We start from the raw sequence: 11213 nt of genomic DNA, 5'->3' as shown, positions 1-11213 counted from the left end.
TCGGGGACCTCTTCCCTGACCCGGCACTGATATTCATGGTTTTGTAGAGCGGAGCGAAGTCTTCACGAGGTCAACTGCTGAGTCACATTCTCAACCAGTTGTCTTCATCATTTTTGGACATGATCGAGGATGTTTTAAGCTTCGACACAACTTACCTAGTGAATAAATATAAGATGCCTTTTGCCTCCGTCGTTATCATAATTAATTTGTAACTGATTATTTTTAGATTATATATTCATAAAGGGTTTAATTAATACTCATTTTAAAATAGAATTAATCATTAATATAAAATAATTTTTAAAAATTAAATATAAAAATAGATGGTGATCCTGTCTGAAGGCACGAAGTTGAAAAGCCGAGGAGGTGGTAGTTTCGCTGACTGGATGAAGACCTCGCTCTCTACAAAACAAAACCAAAACCAGGGAAGGGGTCTTTAGCGTTGGTCCTCCGACGCTCAAGTCAGAAACATGAGAAGAAAAACGTGAGTACGAAGGATAAAGATTTTTCTTACCTTCTTCATACCTGGCGTGCCCTTTTTATATCTTTTCTGGTGACTCTCCATCTTCCCCTCTTTAATGATATTGATTACCGACAGATGATGTCTTTGTCTTGACTTCTTCTCATTTAATGATAGATAGAGTGTTATATTTGGTTTTCTCTTTATTAATTATCCGTCTTTTCCTCTTTTATCATTTTATTACTTCATTAAGTGTATAATGCCAACGTCATTCTTCGAGCCAGACGAGTGGTCCACTCGGCTCAGGCTCCCGACCCACATAACTTGTTCTCCTACCGACCGGACTAACTATACTTGTTTACTCAGATGGTCGATCGGGCAAGGGCCTTTCCGATTGGCCAATGATCTACTTCCTTGGTATTGACCATCTTGACTTTGATCTACACCGTAGTAATTGACTCATGCCAGGTAGACTCTTTCTTACCGCCACATCAGATAGGCGGGATCCTCTAGACCACTTTTGCGATCTAGAAGATGCTCCATTTGTATGTATTGATGTGAATAGATGATCTCTACCTAGTTTATAAGTAGGGATCATCCAATCCTACTAATATATATGAAGGAAGCATCCTCTAGATCTCAAAAAACGATCCAGAGGATCTCTTCTCAGCATCATCAGATGTGAAAAAATATAATTAATTCATAAAATATAATATTACTGGATATCCTTAATAATGACTATAAAAATTATAAAAAAAAATTATTTTAACGGATCGAATTCTAACCATTTAATCTTGTAAAAAAAAAAACCTATGTGAACCATCCTATTATAACAATTTAATTTATTTTAAACTTGATTTGCTCGAACAGATTCCAACATCACTCATTTACAACCGTTGATGATAAATAGTCTGAAAAAAAAAAACACTGCATATCTAATTTAAAGAAGCAATGAACGTAGACAGAATCATTAAGGCAGCAGGTTAGAGGTTCATGCACTGGCATTGCACAGCATCCTTGGCTGTTGCGGTCTTCTGCAGAAATAAAGGCAGACATGCATATATACCTCTGCTAATCTAATGGTGCTAGATTTATGCAGATCCTATCCCGATTGGAATCGACGATTCAAAATTGACGATTGATGGTTTAGAATGGTCAGTTTGACGATTTCGGGAGATTGATCTTTAATTGTAACCATTAAAATTTGTTATGGCTCACGATTTGAAATCATCGATTTACAATTTATACATGGATCATCAGAGTTCGTCACAGTTTGCTGTTTGGAACTATGAGTTTATCGTTTGTACATCATTTATCGAGGGGTAGCTAGTTTGATCAAGTACATATGAACGAACTCAACTAATTAAGCTTGTCGTCATTCACAAAGGTATTAATTAAAGACAAGAAAGTTAGAAGAGAATTAATACGAACAACGATAATGGGGAGATTAGAGCAATTTAATTAATTAGCTTTGATTTGAATTGATGAGGTTGCTTGAGTCAATTCTTCCGGCATGATTTGAGGCTGTTCTCGGCGGTGCGGGCCAGCGACTGGAGGTTACAGCGGACGATGGTGTCGACGAAGGCGCGCGTGTCGTCGGTGGTGTTCCCCTGCGGCACGTCCACGACGTAGGATTCCACCACCACCGTGCCCGCGTTCTGGCCGTCGCCTTCGGCCGGGTGGAGCGTGGTCACGGAGCGGTAGTTGGCGAGGCGGTGCTCGCCGCCGACTACCCGGAAGCTGAGCACGTGCCGCTCGTCGTCGAGGATTTCCAGGCGCTCGCGGCTGGTGGCGGCGGGGAGCCCGGAGACGAGGCGCACCTCCCGCAGCGTGCCCACGGCGCCGTCGCCGTCGATCACGCGGCAGCTCTTCACGAAGTGCTTGTAGACCTGCGGGTGGTCGAAGCGGCGGACGACCGACCAGACGCAGGCCACCGGCGCGGCGACGCGCTGGACCAGGGTGGAGCTGCACTGGTGAGCCCCCACGGAGTGGTCGTGGTACCGGGAGGCGAAGTCCGGGAGGGCGTGGCCGGAGCCGTTCGCGGAGAAGGAGAAGGGTTTGCAGGCGCCGGCGGTGCGATGGAGTGAGGGGGAGGGCTTGGTGGAGGTGTGGGGCATGGCGGAGGGGAGTCTTGGTCTTTGTCGGGACTCGGGAGAGAGGCCAGGGAGGGGGAGAGAGAGAGAACGGGGATGCTAATAATATAGACACACACAGTGAAAGTAATTAATTTGGTGCAACTAGCAATTAGATATTAATTGATATCAGAGACTAATTGAATTAGTTAATTGCCATTTGCCTTTGACGGTTTATGCAAATGGTGGTTTGTTTAAGCAAGCAGGGTGATCCAAGGGGCGTGAGTGGTATTGGGTTTGAAATTCCAATGGGCACAGGGCACTAGGGCAGGCAATATGTCGAGGGAGGGAAGGGAAGGTCATTGTCTCAGTGCTACACAAAAAGAAGCCAATATTAAAGAATGATTAATTAACAAGCTGATCATGGGGGTGGCCTTCACGTCCTATCCTTCATTAGTAGTAAAGTATCTGGAACACAAGTCTTCCTAAATCTTGTTTTGTTTGTCTCTAAATTACGAAACCATAAAATCTTACATAATTCTATCTTAAGATTTGGGCTTGGGCTCACAAGTTAGGTACCCTCACAACTACTGACGACGCAAGCATTGATTGTTCTGTTACCAAGGGGGAGACTTGTTGCCCAGGCAGGCCTAGAAAGTCGATCTTTAATCGATTTGAATACGAAGGCCTTAAAGTCCATTAAGTGCAAGGCGTACCCGATTCCATAACCTTCAAGTTTTCCAGTCAGCATCACATCTGCAAACACTTCGCAGCATAAGCCGCCTCATAAATGCGCCATCGGACCCCTGAGAAGACTTACCACGAAGTAAATCCAAATCGGGGAAAATAAGTAGTAAAATCGCGTGTTTGCCAGTCAATTACTCATGCAGAGCCGGGCCATGGCCGGAGGAGGAGGACAGGACGAGAGCAGGCCAGCTACAGAGGAAAATATAAGCGTCCTTTTTCTCGAATAAATGAAGAATCGACGTGAAATATGCGTAAAAGATTCGGGCCCGTAGAGTTTAACGTGGAAAAGGCAACCGTGTAATGCATAAAGAAAGTGGCCATTTTTTTAGCCAAGCTAAGAGGTTCAACCTGTCGTGAAGAGGTGAACTAGATATTTGCATTCATCGAATCGAACGGATACGTACGTCGCAAGAGTTTTACATTTATTTAGATACTTTCCATTAAATACAGCGAAGATAAACGGGAAATTGCAGAGGATCCCTTTCATGATAACCGAGATCGACTCGCTTCCTTTTACATCAAAGAAAAAAATATAAAATAGGAGACGTGAGTGGAGGAGAGGATTGGCAGTAAGCTAGAAAGGAGAAGAAAATGAATTTGGGAGTGTAAGCATCATCAATCCATTCATGGCGATCGCTCGGGTGGGCAGTCCTACCGGTCTAAGTCTGAGAAGCACATGCAGCAGGCTCGCTCATCACATCGATGTTATAGATATCTGCAGCTGCTACATTAACCTGACGACGAGGGTACTACCCCACCCCCACAATAATGAAAAAGTTTGGCCAGAATCGCGCCCGTAAATTATGGCATGGCAGGAGAAGGGAAGGAAACACGCATTTAGTTAGGTTGGCAGTATTAGTCAGAGCAGAGGAGTAGAGCAGTAGAGCAGGAGCAGCAGAGAGAGAGAGAGAGACGGAGAGTGGAGGGTTAGTCCTTCTTGGAGAGGGAGGAAGAGAAGAAAGAAACAGAGTCGGGGAAAATAGAGCCGAAGCAAGTCCCAAGGGAATTCTTTTCACAACGACCAATGCAAATCATATTCTAAACAAATCCACAGGCCAGTGACCATTCTTATAAGCAAAGCAACTCCATGGTCCCTTGCGTGAGCTGAGATTCTGGATCGATGGGGGAGAAACAAGTACTGTCTCTCGAAAAGCCTAAAAATTGTTATGTTTTCCTTTCTCGGAAAGCATACCATGCTTCGGGAGTCCGGAAACGTTAGAGAAATGCAGGAGGAATTGACATAAAAATAAGAAATTAGATAAACAGTATGCTAATGCGAAAGCCCGTAGGCTGAACGTGTGATTCGGATACTCCTCCAGACATCTGGTCAAAATGCCTAGGGACGATGGCCACGCATTTTGGGCACCACCCATGGGGGAGGGGACGTGAAGAGATGCAGGGAGGGACCTGATTGTGACGCCCAGAAATGATTGGTGAGTTGCCGACTCAAACCATTCCTGGATGTTAAGTATGTTGTTACAAGTATTATAGCTCGAGTTGTTGAATTGGCAGTGGGGTTATCGACTGCAACAGTGATCCAAAGTATAATATCATAGAAAATAAAAAGGAAGAAGACAAGGACCTTCTCCTATCCATGCAATAAAATCGATTATATATATAGTTTTATATGATAAGGTCAAGGTTGGCATCAGAATCCACTCAAGCTATTCCACTATAAATACACCGCAATGGCCGCATGATTTCTTCATCCCCATTTCTTCCTCTCCCTTCCTGAGTGATTTCTGCTACTCTTTCTGAAACTTCCACCATTTAACTTCAAACTGAGTGCTACTGCTTGAGCGAGGCAAATTAAGTACGGAGAATCTGTGAAGCTCAGGAGGGATAGCGCCATGGGTGACGGTGAACTTATAAGGATTTCAGAAATCCTGTTTTTGCCTATCGCGCTATCTATCCTGAGTTTCATGGATTCTTGATGCTGCTACTTCTTCCTGAATGCTAAGAAGATTAGGAGCTGACCTTCAAGGTACCAGAACCTCACAGCTTTGTTCGTCTTCAAAATTGATTAGTATGCTTTAATGATACAAGGACTTTTAGAGACTTGGATTTGTAGATGGTCGATTAAGATCATAAACTGCTTGTTACTAATTACAGTCTGTTCTAAATTAGCAGAAAGTAAAAAGGTCGCGAGGAAATGTTCGATGTTTATTTCAATAATACGATCCGGACAGCTGATGCAATCAAGGATGGTTGATTTCTACTCTACCTTTGGAAATAAAAGAAAGTTTAAAAAACAAAAAACTTTTACATTTACTTTGTAAATGTAAATGTCTCTAACTGAAAGATTGCTCTTGGATTCCTCTCCCTGCTACGCCTAAAATACAGAGACACAGAGCATCAACAGCAATACTCTGACTCCTAATAAGAATTTAAGCTTCATCAAGGAAGTAATGGAACTTTGGGGAGCTCAAGAACCTTGTCTTGTAACTAATGAAGAGCCATATTGCGAAGATTAAGATTCTGTCACTGAGGATGAACTGCCAGAGTGAGCTTCTACAGTAGCATGTTATTATTCATCATAAATTTACATATTAACTTTCACCATGGAAACACCAATACAAGCCAAAAGAAACATTCTACTGTCAAAAACAAATGTCGAGTTCTGAGTTGATTTTTCACACTTATTACGAATCATTGGAGGTGATTTTTTATTCCAGAAATAAATGGTCCAATTCACCATTACTGGATAATTATTACTTGGAAAACTCAATTATGTTGTTACTGATTTGCCTCTTTGTTGGAGAAGCAACAAAATAGCACAAATAAAAAGTCATGACTGTAAACTGCATTCATTGTACCTTTTATGTTTTCATGACATATCATTTCTAATCTTCCATATTGGTTAATTAATAAAAACAAATGTTCCACTCTATAAATGAATTTTTTACTAGATCTGATTGTTAAGAAACAATAGCAGAAACATTATAGAAATAATTTAGATGGTATATTTATGTTTATTTAAATTAAATTAAATTAATCATATTCGTATTAGCATTCTAATTTCTAAAGATTTACCAGATTGTATTATTGAAAATTTCAAAGAAGCTATTTGTGATTCCTGGTAATCTTTGGACATTTTTGCATAAGTACAACTCAATAACTCCTCCCTCGCGGCGCCGCCTGTGTCATCCCTCCCCGCGCCAACCCTAACTTCCTTTCTTTGCGCTGCCGCGTCGCTGCCACCGCTACCTCACGACGCTACTACCCAGCGTCGCCGCCACCTCGGCACCGTTGTTGTCTCCTTGATCTATTGAAATCCTTTCATCTCCTCCTGTACACGCGAGCAGCATTGAACAGAGGGTTTAGAATTGTTTTATTCTCCTCTCGGGTGGGTGTGGGTGTCACGAGTAAAGGCGGCAGCAGCACTCTCCTCTTCACTGTCCAATAGCACCGATCAATAATTGGTACTCTTCTTCCCGTATAAAAGGATTGAGTTTTTATTCTTTTTTATGTCATTTACCCTACATTGTGCCCTCAATATCTATATCTAGTGAAGAATGTTTAAATTATGGCATTCAGGCCCTATATTTCTGTTTACTTCTGTTCAGAATTATATAGGATACCAAATGAAGGAAGAGCAGAATGATGCTTCTAATGTTCCTACCAGAAAGGTAGAAAATTTATTTTCCTCCTTAGGCCCAGAAGAGTAATGGATAATCAAATTGTGTTTAGATGATATTAATATGTAAGCTTCCTTTAAGCAGATGAAATTTACTCCCAAAATCCCGCCTCGGAGGGCACCAAAAGCGGTTGCGGTTAAAGTGTATGCTACCAAATATTTTTTGTTTGAGAAGCCCTATCATTTTTTCTTTTATCCAAGATATGTGCTATTTGATTGAAGGGAAAAAACTGAAAATAAGGACGATACTGTTGACAAGGAACTGCTTTCAAAGCTAAACCGCGCAAAGGTAATTGTTGACTGAAAGTTGACTCGGCTATGTTGGTTAAACATGACATTCAGAAAATTGCATTTGGGCATGTTTTTCACAGGCAAGCGATGGATTTGTAAAGAGAACCCCTAAGATTGATAAAAAGGGTAAGATATCTAATATGATGAATCTTCTGTTATTAAGGATGTAGCAAATCATTATCCTAGAATTTTTGTTATTTTCTATTACTTTTTGTATAGTGTGTAGCATGCTAATATTTTATATGATCCAAGAACAACTTTGAGATTTAGGTTGCATAGAGTCAATACATAGTACATTTGTCTAGTTATTTGGTAATAAAATCTGTCCATGGTATGACCAACTGAACTTTAGCCAATACATGAGAATATCCATCAGACATACTTTTCCATCTGTTAATTTGCTTTATTGTTTGATGTTCTTGTGCAATCTTTGGTGAGTTGTATTCAAAAAATTATGACATAATTTCCAGCACGTTCTTAAAGGCATACTGTATACTGAAATCTGGCTGGCGAATAGCTCTATAGTCTATGTGCATTATATGTCATTACTCTGACCTAGTTTGTGCCCAAAATGTCTTTCAAATTTCACTAAAGAATTTTTTCAACAATTCATGTGGTCATTACATTTCATTGTAAGTTTTTTGGTTGTAAGAATTTATCCTGCATATCAATCTATTTCTGCCAAGAGAAACAAAACATCTCATTTACAAGTGTGAATGGACATATTTCCTAGTTTGTGTTTCTTTGTAGGGGGCAGTGATTTTTTTTATTTTTGAGTTATTCATGCTTTTGCTAGAAAGAAGTTCCCTTAGGTCTTAAAAAAAAGGATCTTTTTTTTGTATGCCTTGTATCTTTGATCATCAACAACTTGAGTGATGTTGTATGTTGGTTTTTTTTTTCCGTTGCTTGCTGTTGCTTCCAGTTTATTATCTATTTATTTTCCTAGCATGCCACATTAATTGTTGAAGAAAGGCTTGTTGATTTTGGATGAAGTGCAATGCCCCAGGATGCAAAGAGTAGCAGAGGCTAGGATGAGGAGAGAGATCTTGGGAGAAGATGGAGATATTATTTGCACTTAAGGTTAATTTATTGTTGAGATGAAAACCAATGCTGATGTTTCAAGTGCTTTTGTTTTATGCTCTTGATCCATCAGTATGCATCCTTGACCTTGTTATTCACGAGTCTCGTGAAATTAGAAGAACACAGTCTATTTTTATTAGCCAAGGCTATTATTTTTCTCATGGAGTAGGATCTTCTTCATTCCTTCCCTAAAGAGTAGTCCATGATGAAGTTGAAGTTGTTGAACTCCTTTGCGAGCAATGAAATTCCTTTTGCTTTTACAAACCAATAGTGGCAATATAATTCCTTCTTCATAACCACAGTTCAATTTTTTCTGAAAACTATTCATAATAATGCGAAAGTGGCAGTCTAGCAGAATTTAGATGGCCAATGAAGTGCCCCACGACACTTACTATCTTTTTTCTTATTGCAGATGGCCCATCTGAAGTAGCATTTGGCCACGGAAGTTCCACGGTAAGGTCATTCCCCAAGGGCAGCCTTGCAGGAGACCCAAATTCAGGTGCCATTTTGTTTATATAATTTTTCAAAATTTCTCAAGCTTCTTTTATAAAAAATCACTGAATTACATTTTTATGCATTTTCTGGATTTACGTACATCAGCATCACTTGTGCCGAAAGAATATGCCGAGCCCTGGGTGAGTGACAAAGCATTACTTGCAACTAAATTGGTCTTTATAGATTAATCAACGACTTATTTTCTGTTGTTTTCCCAGGATTATACTAATTCCTATTATCCTACTTCACTTCCGCTAAGAAGGCCCTACTCCGGCAACCCAGGTAAATAATTAGTCTGCTAAAGTTTCAAGGCAATGATGTTGCAAAGCAATTTACTTTCAGCTGCATTGCTTGTTTGTTTCAGAAATTCTCGATAAAGAGGAGTTTGGTCAGGCAGCTAGCATGGCTTGTGATCAGGCTCAAAGTAATCCAGCTCTAGAGCTTGATTTGATGGTATTTTATTTGTTACAGCTCGGATTCTACCAAATACATTGCATTTATCTAATAAGCATGATGTCAATGTCACTGATGCCAGCGAAAGAAGGAAGATACACAGATGCTCCTTTTCCAGTTACCTGTAAATCTTCCGCTAGTACAGCAGTCTTCTGCAGGCACCAAAGTTGAAGATGCTGCTTCCAAGGGAGACCGTGCTTCCAGGAACGGCGCCAAATTAGAACTACCAACAGGGCGTATGGGGAAAATTATGGTCTACAAGAGTGGAAAAGTGAAGATGCAGCTAGGAGATGTGCTTTATGATGTGAGTTTCATTTATTTAGCTACATATACAGGGTTTATGATAATCAAGACTTCATTAATGAAAAGTAGGAATATACTTTATTTCCAGATGGAAAACTGGTTGAATGCTTGAATTTTGATCCGAGTTGGTTAACAGAGCGAATAGCCAAAATTTCTTGTGATAGATATATTGGCTATTGATTGCTGTAGCATTTTATATTTCTGTTTTCTTGCTAATTATTTGCAGATTTCTCCTGGTCAAAAACTTACATTTTCTCAAGAAGTGGTGGCAATTAATACCAAAGAGAAGCATTGCTGCGCGCTCGGCGAGCTTGATAAGCGTGCTGTTGTGACTCCGGATGTGGATTCTCTCTTTCACTCCTTGGATGATCTTGACCTACATTAGCAACCCAATAAATTCCAATCAAGGTTACTTATCGCTGAAGTGGAAACTTATTCCTTTGATTATTTATTGAGATGTTTTATTTTTATTTTTATTTTTCAGAAAAAAAATGTAATGACCTGATGTGTCCAAGTGGAATCTTTAAATTATATGGTTAATTAGACATTTAAAATTTGAATCGCTGCGTATTACAAAGATTTTTTATTGGATCGATGATAAATTTAAAAACCTTGACTGCTTGGATGAGTTTTAGTGATCGTTTCTCAGCCAGATCGATTATTTTCTAGATTGGTTTGTAGAGTTGAATATTTGAATAAAAAATTAGCAAATTTAACTTTATGAATTAGAATACAGATCTTTTGGATTTGGATTACTTTTTTTATAATTCAGGGGATGTGTCATTCGTATTTGTAGTCAGATCGTGGTCGTGATCTGATCGTAAATTGTTACGATCCCTTCTTGGGTTCATCGTCCTCATTAGATTATAGTTTTTATTTGGAGCGGACGGTCAGAGGTCGCTTGGAGGCCTCTAGTGGTGGACAAGTTGCCAGGTTACTGGGTGCCAAGCAAGGGTGTCTTTCGGTCGTTCGCTCTGAACAAAAATTATAATCTGATGGGGACGGTGAACCCAGAAAGAGATCGTAATTATTTACGGCCGGATCGTGACCACGATCCCATCGCAAATACGAGTGGCACATTCCCTGGATCACAAAAAGTGATTCATGAGATCCTGTCTCCTATTAATTGGTAGAGTAGGGGATCACAAAAAGTGATTCATGAGATCTTGTCTCCTATTAATTGGTAGAGTTAGTTTCAATCACATCTAAAGAACAGTTTGAAATTAAGAACATCTATATTGATGAGTGTTATAATATTATTATATAGTTTAGGGTTGAGTGTCATATGTACATTATATCAATATATTTATTCACTCAGGGGCGGATCTAGGATTTTAGATTTTGGGGGGGGGGGGGGGGGGCATCATAAGTGACGAAAATAATTATTATGCGTTGTATTTAAATGTCGCATGGTTAAGCCGACGGGAGAGGAGACGGAAGGTGCCTACAAACAAGCGGACGGAGCCAATGACGAAGTTGGGGTCCTGGAGAGGTTTCAGCCGCCAAAGGAGTATGTAGAACTCGATAGACATGATCAAGTGCCAAAGGAGTAGAAGTCACATAAAAATAAAGTGAACGACCCACAATCCACCTAATGAAAAATCATCTCAATTTGACCAAAATATATAAACATGTGAAAACCTTGAAAAGTCTTCTTTATGTATGAAGTAAATACTAT

General features: G+C 40.0%; 2 protein-coding genes across 3 annotated transcripts; one reads left to right on the top strand and one right to left on the bottom strand.

Annotated features, from left to right (window-relative positions):
• Positions 1–1832: 1832 nt before the first annotated feature.
• LOC121999760 (abscisic acid receptor PYL4-like) lies at positions 1833–2644 on the bottom strand. Its single transcript, XM_042554402.1, has one exon. The coding sequence runs from the start codon at positions 2572–2574 to the stop codon at positions 1957–1959; it is 618 nt and encodes a 205-aa protein (XP_042410336.1). The 5' UTR covers positions 2575–2644; the 3' UTR covers positions 1833–1956.
• Positions 2645–6412: 3768 nt separating this feature from the next.
• Positions 6413–10095, top strand: LOC122017926. Of its 2 annotated transcripts, none has more exons than XM_042575657.1 (11): positions 6413–6698; positions 6853–6905; positions 6999–7057; positions 7136–7202; positions 7285–7330; positions 8697–8783; positions 8885–8919; positions 8998–9061; positions 9144–9232; positions 9315–9536; positions 9762–10095. In XM_042575657.1, the coding sequence occupies exons 2-11, from the start codon at positions 6861–6863 to the stop codon at positions 9918–9920; spliced, it is 873 nt and encodes a 290-aa protein (XP_042431591.1). In that variant the 5' UTR covers positions 6413–6698; positions 6853–6860; the 3' UTR covers positions 9921–10095. The 2 variants fall into 2 exon arrangements, with proteins under 2 accessions (XP_042431591.1, XP_042431584.1); XM_042575650.1 differs by having other exon boundaries at positions 6843–6905.
• The last annotated feature ends 1118 nt before the right edge of the window (positions 10096–11213 follow it).

The sequence above is a fragment of the Zingiber officinale genome, chromosome 1A (genome assembly GCF_018446385.1).
Source record: "Zingiber officinale cultivar Zhangliang chromosome 1A, Zo_v1.1, whole genome shotgun sequence".
Lineage (NCBI taxonomy): Eukaryota > Viridiplantae > Streptophyta > Magnoliopsida > Zingiberales > Zingiberaceae > Zingiber > Zingiber officinale.
This window is presented reverse-complemented; position numbering and strand designations above follow the sequence as displayed.

Bases quoted from the DNA above. Each gene is read 5' to 3' on its own strand.
- LOC121999760 (XM_042554402.1), bottom strand. From the start codon at position 2,574: ATGCCCCACACCTCCACCAAGCCCTCCCCCTCACTCCATCGCACCGCC.
- LOC122017926 (XM_042575657.1), top strand. From the start codon at position 6,861: ATGAAGGAAGAGCAGAATGATGCTTCTAATGTTCCTACCAGAAAG. The intron at 7,058-7,135 runs GTATGCTACCAA...ATTTGATTGAAG, and splicing joins AAAGCGGTTGCGGTTAAAGT to GGAAAAAACTGAAAATAAGG. The intron at 8,784-8,884 runs GTGCCATTTTGT...TACGTACATCAG, and splicing joins TGCAGGAGACCCAAATTCAG to CATCACTTGTGCCGAAAGAA.